At 39.4% G+C, this 14,707-nt stretch overlaps 1 protein-coding gene across 1 annotated transcript; it reads left to right on the top strand.

Annotated features, from left to right (window-relative positions):
• Positions 1-1,206: 1,206 nt before the first annotated feature.
• Positions 1,207-3,401, top strand: LOC122085636. The gene is made up of 2 exons (XM_042654130.1): positions 1,207-1,683; positions 3,133-3,401. The coding sequence occupies exons 1-2, from the start codon at positions 1,243-1,245 to the stop codon at positions 3,202-3,204; spliced, it is 513 nt and encodes a 170-aa protein (XP_042510064.1). The 5' UTR covers positions 1,207-1,242; the 3' UTR covers positions 3,205-3,401.
• The last annotated feature ends 11,306 nt before the right edge of the window (positions 3,402-14,707 follow it).

Raw genomic sequence — 14,707 nt, forward strand, 5'->3', positions numbered from 1 at the left:
TCATAGAGAGCGGTTAGTGTGAGTTGACTGTAGGTGAACATAGTCTCTACTAAATCGTAGCCATCCATTTGAAATTTTGGACGGTCTGTCTTGTGTTGATTTTCAGAGGAAAATTTCGGTTGCTACACCATCCATTTTAAAATTTGGACGGTATATCTTGTATTGTTTTTGAGTGAAAAAATTTGGCTGCTACCAAGTTTCTGCTACCCCTGGTCGGAGTCAGGGGAATGGAATCCGAAGGGCAAGAGTGAAAACTACTCTCTTAGGGTGGAATTTTTCATCCTCATCCCCGAGATTTCATTTCCCTGACTGCTACCGAGGGGGTAGCATGAACTTGGCTGCTATCCCGGTGGCAGCCAAGTGTTATTCGTTCTTGAGAAAAATATGGAAAGACTATTTTAAACAAAATAAGAAAAGGAGGAAATAGAATTTTTTTTTTGCTAACGACAGATATGCAGGCTTTTGGCCTGATTAGTCCCGCAGGCCCATATCGATCCCAGAACCATCTGGTCTCCGCAAGCCCATATCGATCCCAGAACCACATGGATTAGGTTATACCGAGGTTGAATGAATGGAGGAAATAAGAATTGAGATTTCTTTTCCAAATGAACTACTTGTTAACCATAACCACTTTGAAGGTTTATATGAGACTATTACTTTCAGTTGAGTTGCTTGGTGTTGAACTCTTGGCTTGTTATCATTCGCAACATATAACGCTTTGGATTGAAGAATTGAGTTACTTACCATCAGTTGCAACAAAGCTTCCAAAGTAAAACTACTTCAGATTACTCAACCTTCCTACTTTTTTTTTTAAATTCTCAATTATATCCTTTGGTTTTACCAACCGGTCCATCTGGCTGAGAAGAATCAGCCACTGTTTCTGGTTAACCCTGTTTCGATGAAATTTGGTTGGTACAACAAATAGTAAGACTCAAGAGAAGGATCACTTTCTGGTTTGATGGTAGGACTGGTTTAAATCTGTGATCAGCTCAATCACTTTATATTCTACCAACCCACACTAACAATCAGGGAGATTTTTGGTCAACTCATGTTAAATTAGTCCTCTGTTTAGGGGCACTTCATTTCTTTTGGCTACTTGTCCAAGTTTCCCATGATAGAGACGACCCAAGAAGAATCAGCACTTATTTTCTTATCCTTTATCATCCCTTACTTTAATTTAAAGTCTAAAGCATCTTTATAAGCGCCCAAAACAGCCAGGTCTCTTCATCTGGCAATACAAGGATGAGTCACTATAGGGCTCATTCACAAGGGAAAGTGCCCTTCTCATGGGAGAACAAACCAGGGATCTCAAAGGTACTGATACACCATGAGTTCCCTAAGGAGTCAAGGGCATGTGGAGTTAAGCTGCCACCGCCTCCCTGTCCATCAGAAAGTACCAAGGTCGTCCTAGGCCAGGACTTACAGATCCCTCTACCTCCATGCCCATTCCTGCAGTTTCCCTCTAGAAGTTCTTCAAGAAATGGTCTCAGACAGAAAGAAGACCCTTTTTTAGCTGCTTACAAGGAGTGCACCAAAAGCAATGGGAGTAAAAGAAGTGGCGGTGGATCAGGAGTACTGATGACCATGTATATGTTTTCTTGCAAGCATTCCTGTGGTGTCAGAGACGATGGATTGCTGCGGTTTTCTCATCTTCCTCCTATTCCCAGAGATAAGCATAAGAAGGTTATATGAGTGGAAAGAGATATCAGCTTCATGTTGAGGAGGCTATAAACTAGATTTATGAGAGTTCATGTTTAAATCCTTTGTAAAATGTAAAATGGGTCCAAGAAGGATAGTTTCTTCTTCTCTCCACCCGCCCCCCCCCCCCCCCCCCCCCTTCTTCCCTTCCCCCACCCAAAAACAGAGTCAAGATTGATTCTGAAGCAGAGTTTCTATTTATTTATTATTATTTTTTTTTTGGCGGGGGGTGGGGGTTGGGAGTTTGGGAGAGGGAGAGGAGAGTGTAGGATAGAGCCAAGAAGAAAAAATATTTGAAAAAGTTTTCTTGGTTCCAGTGCATTCCACTTAGTTAGTATTTCCTGTGCAGTCCCAATATCTGCCACAAGATAGTTTGGATGGAGCCCATGAGACTACAAGGTTTTCTGTTCACATATCAAGTTTCAGTGTTAACGGATTTTACCAAAATGATTACATAGAGTTTTGAAAAATTCAGGAGATAGAGAGTGCATAGTAATAGTTAAAGTACTAGTAGACAAGCATGGGGCTATTCGATTGAATTAAATTCTGAAATCATTAATCTAGACCATGTTCCCTCTAACAGTTTGGAATAGCCAAATTATCTATCTACTGAGAAAAAAGTGCAAGTTGCGCAAGAAGTGCTTCCTACTTCGGCCACACAAAATCCTTTTGACTTGGAAGAAATACAATAACTGGCATAGTTACTATAAATCAATCCCTCAGGCTTAATACATAGAACAAGAATGTAACCAATTTGCTTTTATAAAAAATTACAACATGTACCAAGGTGCTTGGTGAATGTTTGATAGAAATATTACAGGAGCCATAGTTAGTGGTAAGCTTTCTTAGAGGATTTGAATAAAATTCTCTAACATATGTGCTTTTCAAAACTGCTTTCTTTACCACAAACATGCTTACAATCATGTAGCTTTAACCTAAAATTGTTTACTGTTCAACCACTGGAAATGTATTAAAAGTAGGTTGACAACAAGATTAGATTTGAGCAATATTTTGAGGTGTAGCTTAAGTGGATAAGATTCCTCTCCATAGAGCCTATGGACCATAGAGTGATCTCATAGCTAGGGTGACCTTGAGACGTATGCCCAGGTCCTCCCAGCCGTGGGGATCACTATATGGTCCATGGGCTCTGTGAAGAGAATCCGGATCCTAGCTCAAGTAGTGCCCCTTGTGTCTGTAAGAAGTGGAAATTATATCTCATTTATGGTTTAGTCCTGTACATCCATGTTGGTGATTAAATAAGAGTTAAAGAGAAATTTGCAAGAAGGACAAGGAATCAAGTAAATGGAGCTCCATTAAACTAAACATCTATGGATGGTTTAAATTGATTTTGTAATTCCTTTTTATGGACACCTTAATTATTATATTGTTTTCGATTTTGATTTTAGAGATTGACAATATTGTATATTGCAACAGGAGTTCAAGTCCTTCAGACCACAGGAAGCGAAGGATATAACCATGGAGAAAGGTTTTCAACTTGCACCTTAGAAGTGGCTTTTCAGTATAGTGGTGATTAAGTTCAACTCTAGGTTATTGATCTCTTATTACCTGAGTAAAGAAGATGGGTCCATTAATACATGTTGTGTTCTACCATTTGTAGAGTATGTTAGGTTTCTAGTATCTTCTATTATAGTGTGTGTTTTTAAGTATCAGTAGGACTGTAAAGCACAATGCTAATGATTTGAGGAAAAAAAAAAGATGTTGACATTTGTAGCAAGTTTTGATTGAAAAAAAATAAAAAAAAGGGAAAAAACAAAATCTATTGGCATTTGTAACCAGCTTTTATTGGGTTCACCACGAGATTGGTTAACTAATCTATTTATGAAGGGATTTATGTGACGTAGAGTGTAGAGGGTGGACCTTGGTGCCATGGTAAGTTTGTTCTATTATAATCTAGTGGTTGGAGTGTGAGTTGAGAAATACTCTCTTAATCAAATCCAATTTAAATGTTTAATATTAATTTGCATTGATTAAATTTTTATCTTGCTGGGATCATCCAATAGGATTTTACTATTAGGCATTCAACGACTACAGAGATAGTGTTATGAAGGATCATCGATCATTGCAAGAGAGCTTTATTTTCTCTCTTGAATAACAATATCTCTCCTCTTCCCTCTCTCGCTAGTTATGATTTTGAACCATAGAGAGTAAAGATCTATTTCCGCTACAATTTTCTTCCTTCAACTATCATACATTTCTAGGAGGAAGATGTATTCTGCTACAATTTTCTTCCTTCAAATGTTGATTGACAAATACTTATTTGTTTCTATGAGGAATCTTCTGTCTTTGAAGGCAATATGCTTGTGATATAAAACGCTAACCTTAAACCCACCATAATGATTTGTTCATACCCAAAGGTGCATGAGAAAAGATTACTCAAAATAAAATTTGATTCGATATCATGATAAAATGAAAACTACCTTGAATTATTCCAAATTGATGAGTAACCAGAATTTTTATTCTATGGCACGATGAAATTTGACATACAAGAATTCTTATATGATTACTACATGTTTGTAAGTTTATTTTTACCGTGTAAACGCCACCAAATCCCCCTTCACCGATCTTATTAATGTTGGCGAAGTTTTCCATAGCAACAAGGAGCATGCTGAAATCAAATTGCAATGACTCAACAGTTATAATTACATTCTCACATGCACCACAAGCTAAAAGGAGAGAGAAATAAAAAGTTAAACTTTGAAAAGAATGAATGAATAAATAAAAACTCATAAGAAGATCAAGATGTTCAAAATCAAGAGCCATTAGCTTCATTAGCCACTTGAGATAAAAGGCGCAATATCACATTTAGATCTTATATCTGTTTATCTATGGCTCCAACTCCAAGATTGAACCGTCCATGTCACCAAGTTCAAGGGCACAAGAGAATAGCCAACAAGACAAGAGAATAGATAGAGGAGTGAATCCTAAGGCAGCAACTGTCACAACAATGCAACATTTTTTTCTAGACGAGATTGCTTTTTTTTTTTTTTACATAAAATTTTTTAAAAAATAATAATAAGAAAAAATTCTCAACGGTGCCACATGATAAATACCAATTCTCAATACATACAAAAGATCAAGATGCTCAAGAAGATTAGGAACCACTGGCTTTTTTAGCATTTTTCTCTAACATTATCTCTAACGTTAAAAGCCCTCGAGCAATCCCTTCTATGATCTTGTAATGTCTTTGCCAATCTAATTGCATGCATTTCTCACGATTTGTGGTCATACAAATAAAAGGTCGAATCAGAATTTAGGATATGGTCCAGTTGACAATAAATGACCATGAAAGCTTAGTGTGTGGAAAAAAGAGGATGAAGTGCCATAAGTTTCAGTTTTACTTCCACATTTGTATAAAATTGTAATGTATAATTCTTGGAATAACATGAGGAAAAACAGCTGAGAGAAAGAGAGAGAGAGATGCCTGTAGGGCAAACCAAGTAGGAAGTAATCGAAGCTTTTGTTGGATACAAACTCATAGATCATGATCTTTTCTTCTCCCAACAAGCAAAATCCTAATAGCCCAAGCAGATTGCGGTGTTGAAACTTTTCCACTTGCAAAACCACATGTTTGAACTCTACTGCACCTTGTCCTAAGTTTTTTAAGAGCCTCTTGACAGCAATTTATTGTCAATTAGGAAGTTTACCCTGATGACATAATAAAAATTGATTAGTGAACTTATGCATATTCATGTATTGGATTTATGTGTCCATCAAACCAAATTAAAATTGTTTAATGTTAATTTGCACTGATTAAATTGTTATCTTGTTGGGATTATCTAATAAGATTTTACTACTTGGCATTCAATTACTACAGAGATAGGGTTACGAAGGATGGTCGATCATAGCAAGAGAGATTTATTTTCTCTCTTGTATTTTTTCACACCTCACTTCCAGTAGACCCAACTTACTATTAGGAATACCGACAGTGTGAGTAAGACACATACCTGTCTTACAAATCTACCAGGATCTTTGATCGCAGTACCTTAACATTTCACAATTTCACATCAGAAACCAACTAAAAGCAGTGGAATCAGAGTATAATAGCGGAATCATCAATAAAATGGGGAAAATGTCTAATAATAAAATATTATCCATTATCGAGTTATTCTGTTACAATCATCCATGACTTATAAATAATAAGTTAAAAAGGGTACCATCTACAAACTCGTATCAAAATCACCAAAAATACACCAAACACCTCATGGTGCTGCTTATGCACAGAAATCACAAGCACAGTCTTGGCCATGCTCCTCCTCTTCCGACATCTACCAGTCTCTCACTCTGTACTCGGGTCCAGAGGAAAGAAAGTCACTAGTCACGGGTATGACTGTACCTGTATCATCATTTAAAAAGGGGTATATACGTGGGGTGAGCTTTTCAACTCTCTCAGTGAGGGGTGGGGTTTATACATATCCAAGCATAGCATTCATATAAGTAAATATGATGCATGATTATAAAAATTAAACACATAGTCCATGATTCTCATGATGCAATTCATTTATTTTATTATCTACTAAACAATACAACTAAGTCTGGTAAATGCTACTATGGTACATTAGGTTGTATCCCTCATCTCGGAACCGCCATCTTCTACACAGGGATACAAACCCTAGCCATGAATAAAAGGTTGCCGATCCTCGTATGCATCCATGGGTCACCCAGCAAACCCCTGATAATCCTCCTAGCTGTCACGGCACTAGTACCAATCATCGGCCATGCCTGACAAGTTCCCACCTCCGATAACAATCACATCGTACAGTAGGTATGGCATTCTAGAATGGCACATCGAACATACCACAATGGGTTATCCAACACCTTAACCCCTGTTGGTAAGGGTTCGTTGCATGGGGAGTGATACCTAACCACATATATGCTACATGCCTTCATAATGATACAATTAATATGAATTACACGATACCGGTAACACATCGACCACAAAGTATAATCCATCTCCAAATACAGTCTCGGGTACACGATATCGGTACACACATCAATCACAAAGCGTAACCCGCGACTGTTTACCTAATCTAGCATGCATATAACAGTTGAGTATGGAATACGCAACATCGGTAACAATCGTTGGCCACAAAGCATATCCATTTTTAAGTGTAGTCCCGAAGCACAATATACCGGTAACACATTGGCCACAAGGTGTAATCCCCGACTACAATTGACTCTAATGCACATAATCAATGCATGAATGCAACAAGCATACGACAATCATGGCACCGGTACCATATCGGTCACGTTGGATTCTGTCTCATACAGACAATAAACACTTGGCGATCACGGTACCGACACCACCTTGGCCACGCCAGATCCCGCCATACATTTCTACAATATTTCATATAAAGTCAGTAAAAATATAACATGTGATAACATACCATCATCATTTGAGTAATTAATAATCATGTACAATCCTACACATGTGAACAGTTCTAAAACAATAAAACAATCCAAAAATAAAGCAACCATCCCTCACCTTGTTTATGCTCGTATGTGTTAAGGTTTAAGTACGGCCACCGGTCGATCAACTCAATTTTGATTTTGGGGCATGTGCACATTACTGTCCTAGATACAAAGGCAACCGTATATCAATAGGTGTCGAAAACACCAAGAGGGGCCCACATGGGTCACCCCCAAAGGGTACAAACAAGATCCATCAGTGACAGTAATTCACCGGAAACACCCATCGAAAACAAACACTTTCCATCGAAAATATCAGTGTTGTTTCCGATGGAGGTGGCAGAGAGCTCCTAAGGCTCAGGTGTTCATCGGAAACAACCCACCGGAAGCAGGGCTAGTATTTTCGGTGGCAGTATAGCAACTGTCCACACAAATTGGTGTTTTTAGGCTCAGGCCTGATCGCCGAGATTTGTCCCTTGGAGTTTGTGGAGGATGTTCCTAGCATCATTCTAAGCTAATAAAATATCAATTCCACTGAACCGTTTGGAAGATACATTGATCGAACAATCGAAACCTTAGTTGGTCATTTCGCCAATCTTATTGTCAGAGCTCGCAGGACTCGGTTTGAGCTTGACAATGGCACCGAGGACATAAAATAGGCATTCACCGAGCTCAACATGGTTTGTACACTAAGATTCCATCCAAACCTAGCTTGACCTAGGTCAAATTGAAGAGAGAGAGAGAAAGAGAGAGAGAGAGAGAGTTGTATGGGAGGTTGTACTTACCTCGGGTAGGGATTCCGGCAACTAGGCGGCAGCCGGCACCAAAGTAAGCCCTTTCCCCCTCTTCTTCCTCTTCTTCTTCTTCTTCCTCTTCCTTTCTCTCCTCTCTTATGTTGAGCACAAGTGAAATGAGGAAATGAATTCCTCATTTCCCACTTATAAGGCAAATGGGCCTTAGGGCCCGTTTGGTTGAACCCTATTCTGTCCGATTGGGTTAATCCAACTTTCGGAGCACGAGGACCTTACTACTTAGGTCCGTAAATTGCTCATATCATGAGGAAGGTGTGAAGGATGATTTGGGATCATCCGGGACTATCTACGATGCGAGTGGAGAGACCCACGGGCATTGGAACCGTGACAACAACCTGTTTGGTCATAGGAAAGTCACCGAATTCAGGCCCAGGCTGTTTCTGGTGGCTAATTTTTGGTGGTCAAAACAGTCAATTTTCGATGGTCAAGACAGTACTGTCTTGACTGCTTGCTATCTACCAGCTAGCCTCGCACGGTTAGTTGCCCTCGACCGTGCTTATAGCCTTCCAGCAATGTTGGTACGTGTCGGATTAATGTGTGAGGAGTCGAGTCACTTACCCTTTGGGATCGAAAGGTACGAATCCCCTCCAGTTGGACTGGCATGCAATGCATAAACATGCGAGGTTATCTCTACCCCTTTTGCAATGGGCGATCATGAGCCAAAACCCGACTATACTCCCGATCTCCGGTCTGAGACTTATCACAACAGTTCAAATTAGATCGGGTCAGGGAATGGGTGTAACAAATTTTTTTATAAATAGCAACATCTCTCCTCATACTCCTTGGCTAGTTATGATTTTGAACCATAGAGAGTAAGGGATCTATTCTGTAATAATTTTCTTCCTTCAAGTGTTGATTAAGAAATACCCATACGTTTCTATTAGGAATCCTCTATACATGTACAAATTTTCTTTAAAGATACTATGTTTGTGATATAAAAAGCTAACCTTAAACCCTCTACAATGGTTTGTTCATACCTGAGGTGCATGAGAAAATATTATCAAAAATAAAATTTGATTCGATATCATGATAAAATGAAAAATACCTTGAATTATTCCAAATTGATGAGTAATCCGAATTTTTATTCTATTGCACAATGAAAATTAACATGCAAAAATTCTTGTATAATTACTACATGTTTGTAAGTTCATTCTTACTTTGTAAACGCCATGAAATCCCTCTTCACCGATCTTGTTAATGTTGGCGAAGTTCTTCATAGCAATAAGGACTGAAGAAACTAACAAGTAACATAGATTTAAGCAAACAACATGAACATGCATAAAGAAAATTAAATAAAAGCATTCTGTAAATAAAACACAACACCCACTCACCTTTCTTGTCGAATAGGTGAAATTGCCAAAATCCCATACTGTGTTGGCCTCACTGTAATTTGGTTCTAACCTGATCAATTAGAGGAAATTAGGTTGACAATTTGTGTCCTTAAATTATCCTATTAAATTCTATTCACAACCCTAACCAATATTAAAACATAGGTTTAGTATGGGCCACCGATTGAAGACACCGGTGGATGGTGTCCCACTAGTGGGTATACACCTGTTGGTGAAACAGTAGCTCAAGGTCTGGGAAATTACCCATCAATGGATGGCCTCTGACGGATAAAGGTCCACTGGTGGACATCGACCGATGCAACCCTGAGAGTGGGATCTCTACCCAAATCTCATTCTTAGTGCCTAAGGGCCTTTTGGGTCTCTATGACTCAATGGAATTATTACTTTGTATAGGTGACCTAACCATCATCCAATTTGCTTCATCTTAGGTGAATTTCATCAAATGGGAGCTTGGCTCACCTAGGCTGCATGCATCTAACCCAATGTACAATTACTAACATGCAAGTATGGTCTAGTTTAGGTTTTAAAATACAAATTGGACGGAAGAAAGGAAGAGGAATGGTGTGAAATCTTACAATTTTAGATATGGGATCATGAACTCATAATTAGGGATGAGTTCCCTTACCAAATCCCAACCTAAAATCCTAGGTTTAGGTAGTAATATTCCAACTTGGTCTTTGATTAGTTAATGTCTAGCTAACAAAATTAAGAGGTGAGAGAGTGAGAGAGGGTGTTATTCTTCAAGTTGGCATATGTGGGCCCACCTCCCTAAAGGTTTAATACATTAATCCATCATTTGGTATGATGTATGAGCCATTAGAGGTGTTTTGGAGTACACTGTATGAAGATTCCGGCCTCACAAGCAGATAACCTGGTTTTGACAATACAGTACCACCGGTGGGTGCCCACCGATTGATCCCAACCGGTAGACACTACTATGTGAATTTTAATTGGAATTTCTCCGATGCCCTTGCCCTTCTGGTTATGGGGTTCTTGTGTGAGTCTATACATAGTGACTAGGGCATGCCATGTCATACTTAATTGGGTGAAAATCCTTATTATTAGGATACTTATCCGTGCGTTCTTGGAAGTTTGAGTCCCTTCGTGTAGATCGACATGACCGACACTGGCAAGAAGGATCATCTCTTCCTTCTTCATTAAAAACTGTTATGATCCAATAATGATTGATACTATTTAATTCTAGTGAATCATTTGAGACACTAGATTAGGGCACGAGTATAACACAGGTACCCACATGGTAGGGAAGAGGTGGCTACGGACATGATTGTATAGTTGGCAGCGAACTAGCAGCCAAAAAGCCATGGCTGCCCATAACTGCATGGGTAGCAAGGGCACAACCGCACAACTTCATGGTAGCAACAACATGGCATGCATCGGCACACCCTACCTCATATAGGCCAAGGTATGCGGCATTGGATACCCCTATCCAGTTAGTCTAACCCTTCAGAATCACAGATGTTGTACTTTAGTCCATAATGCCACCAAATTCATAACTAAAATCAGAGTATGCTAATAAAATTATAATCAATATATATCATTGGTGATTCACTAAATGATAAGATACAATATGCATTACTCATGTTCGAATACAATCATAGGTTACAATATTACTTCTTACACAATTCATAAATATTTACATAAAACGAAATAACTAAAATAGTAGAAGTGAAATCCATCAGCATCTCGGTGTCTCGCAGATACAAGCCTCACAACTATCGTTGAAATCCAATCCTGCCTCAACACCGGTTCCACCATCGATCTAAAAAGAAGAATCCACATGGGGTGAGCTTCACAATCCTAGTGAGGGGTGTGTATGCAGGCACATACAATAAAAATGATGCAATGCATGCTCCATACAATTATATGATGCATATGAATCCATTTGGCTACACTAATTTCCTATTCCATTACTAAGTCTATAATCTTGGTATTAGTGCTACATAACGTAGGTGGTATCCCATCCCCAGTATGTCAGGCTCCAAGGATACAACTAGTTGTAAATTGGAAGTCTGCAGGTCCTGGAATATTACACATCGGTCACCCAGTAAACCTCCAGAGGTAACCCTTATAGCCATGGTCAAGGAATCTTACACATCAGTCACCCATGTTGTGTCCGCCTCTAAGTACAGACCATCGTACATGTGGACATGGTAGTCTCGTCAGACATACCACTCCTTTGGGATTAGCCAGTACCTAACCCCTTACTGGAAAGGGTTGTAGCGTCAGGGTCTGTGATATCCTAACCATATGCATTTTAATTGATGTGGGTTCAATCACCATACATCACACATAAAGATCACAATCATCGGGCACACAGTACCGGAATTCCCCCTTGGCTCCACTGTGTCCTATCTTACTTTTCTCACCTCCACAATCCAAAATATCCATATCCACAGTCTCACAATCACAATAATCATATAATGATAGCAAGCATAACAGTAATGTAGCAATTCAATCATACACATGAGTCATGCATAAATAGAAAAAGATAAGAAACACTCCGTAAATTAAGGTCACCACCCGCTCACCTTGCTACCGAAATCACTAGGTATGATAGATTCCCGAGATCCACCTCGTGTCCTTGCCCAATAAGTTAAGTTCCTAAACAATAATGTATCATAATGTCAAATATGTATATAATTTACACCAAACACTATAGGTTCAATTCTGAACCTATACAACTCTTTACAGACTGCATACTAACCCACATTTAAATTCTTGGAAGAGCCCTCAAGCTACCCCTACCCATAGGGTCAAAGTCATAAAATAAAGTCATATAATAAAGTAAAGGACATAACCCATAAGGGTAGGGTGTTAAAAGCAAAAGCAGAGGCAGAAGTGGGCTGCAGGAATTCCACCACAGGCCGCATGCACCCGCCAGTGCATGCTGTTTACAAAATTTTCTGCCAACCTGCATTCTGCCTGCTAAACTCTTTAAGCTTGGGTTGTGCACAAGGCCGGCCAATGCTCTTGGCAGCCTAAGGAGGGTTTCACCTTGTCTCTAGGGTCATTCTACACCTCAGTTCATCACCCAAATCATCGGGCAACAACTCAGCCAATAGTTTCCACAATTTTTCATAATGGAGCAACATGGAGCTGTTGGGCTAAAACTGAGCAATTCCCTCACATTTCTCATTTAACTAAAACTGGAAGGACATGAGAAAGTAGGAATTTCCTATATCCCATCCTCACTTAATCTCACATAATATGATTAATAGAAAAACCAAGATTATGTGAGAGAATTAATCCAATTTAACCCCCAAAACTCTGCAACCTACATGTATATATGAGCATACTGGGTTTTCCCTTAACAACACTCACTTATCTAGAGCTGGAGGGCTGTAGGAATCATGGATTAACCATACTCCAGCTCCAATTGGGTTCAGTTGAGAGAGTTTACAAGGAAAGAATGGGAATTACTGAAATTAACCGAGTTCTTAGCCCAAATTTCAGCAATCTTGGAGTTGCTAGACTGTAAACCTGGGCTTTCCCATCTTGTACTCATAGTATGAAGCTGAAACATATTAAGGAGAATAACTAAGTTGTGCTTCAGCTTCAAGTTAACTCAATTGAGGAAATTTTACATGAATTAGGAAGATCCTAGGAAAGCCCCAATTTCCCTTTAGAAAATTCAGCAAGGTTTAATTTCTACTATGAAAACTTCAAATCAACTATATGCATATGTAATTTCAAGCACCAATTACCACAGAACGGTACTCCTTCATTCATTCGCGATTCAAGCATGCAGCCTCCACAACCACGCTGGACCTCCATCATCTGGCAAATTTGGAAGGCTAGAAACAGAGCCTTTTGAGTTCACTACCCCTTGCATCAATTATACTGTCTCAGCTTTTAACCTGATGATCGCAGAGGGACAATCAAATTCTGTCTCTCCATCTCCACACCCTGTTCCTGACGCCCCTCCCCTGGTTACCTTGTACCCTCCCACGGATTCCCTATTCACCATCTACACAGACGGGTCTTGGAACTCTGCTTGCCAATCGGGCTACCGAGGAGCAATTATTTGGGACCCAAGGGGTTCCTTCCTTGCAACCAAGTGTAAATAGAGCTTCTCTGCCTCTGCCTGTGCCACGAAATTGGAGGGCATTTGGGATGGCATCTTGCTCGCACACAGCCTCGGCCTACATAAGCTCCTCCTCATCATTTCAGACTGGCTCTCTGTTGTTGCTTTCCTCAATGAACAGGCGAGTTCCCTCGATTGGGCTGCTCATGCCATTGTAGAGACCAGGGGGTCTCGAATAAGAAATTTTTGGGACGATGCGTGGTCATATGCACCAAAATAAATGTCAGATTCATGATGCAATACTCTAATATTGCAAAAGCGCACATCATGTACCGAATAGGGAGTCGTCACCTAGGGTGATGGGCCTAGGACCCCAAAAAAAATGATCTCTCTTCCGAGGAGAGAGAAAAGCTATGATTCAATGCTGGATAAGGAGAATGGTCTTCGTCTGAGATTCTAGACAAGTGTCAAGTTACGAGAATGAAAGGTGTTAGGCACCCATCTCGCTCGACCTGAAGGTCGGTCTCCCTTTTACTAGACCCTTGTGGAATCTTGCTTGCTAATTTGATCCTAGGTCATAGGCTTAATACTAGTCTAGGTGAGGTTCAATGTTTCATCCTAGCCCAGTTTATAGGTTTGGGTACAAACTGCGCTGAAGTGTTTCAAGTGTGTGTGTTTGTGTGCAAACAAAATGTACACATCCTATAAAAGGAGTAGAGTAAGAGAAAACGACATATGGAATAAGGAATTTAAAAGTAAACCAAGCATATGAAGATTGAAAAGATGTATGTATGTCATAAAAGGAATAAAGTAAAAGAAATCAACATATGGAACAAAGAATTTAAAATTAAACCAAGCATATGAAGGTTGAAATAATACATACCAAAATGAACTAAAGAGAAGTACAACATCCAATGGTTTCCATATCGGAATTGGGCTACATAACGGGCTAGTCCTCCCATCCCTTTAGGAATAGAATAGGCCTAACGATCCTAAGCTACGAGCCGGTATTAGAGGGCCAGCCACGCCTGTCCTATGGTATCGCATCCTAATCTACGCATTAGAGTTGATTTGACACTGATTGGAACAGTAAATAAATAGCAATAATAATGAAATAAAGAAATCAGAAAAAAGAATAATAAAAGGAAGAAACCAAATTTTTATTTAAAATAAAAATGGGGATGTAGAGCCCTAGGAGAGAGAATCTAGCCATGGAAAGGCTAGACCCCCAAAGGGAAAAGAAAACATTTTTGTTTCTGATTTGCCATATTTGAAATTAGAGGTAATGTACTCAACCTAAATTTGACCTAATCGGGCAGACCATATCGGAAAGAAATGAAGGAATGGCGTCAAGTTTCAAAAAAGAAAAAAAAATC

This window comes from Macadamia integrifolia, chromosome 1, assembly GCF_013358625.1.
Source record: "Macadamia integrifolia cultivar HAES 741 chromosome 1, SCU_Mint_v3, whole genome shotgun sequence".
NCBI lineage: Eukaryota > Viridiplantae > Streptophyta > Magnoliopsida > Proteales > Proteaceae > Macadamia > Macadamia integrifolia.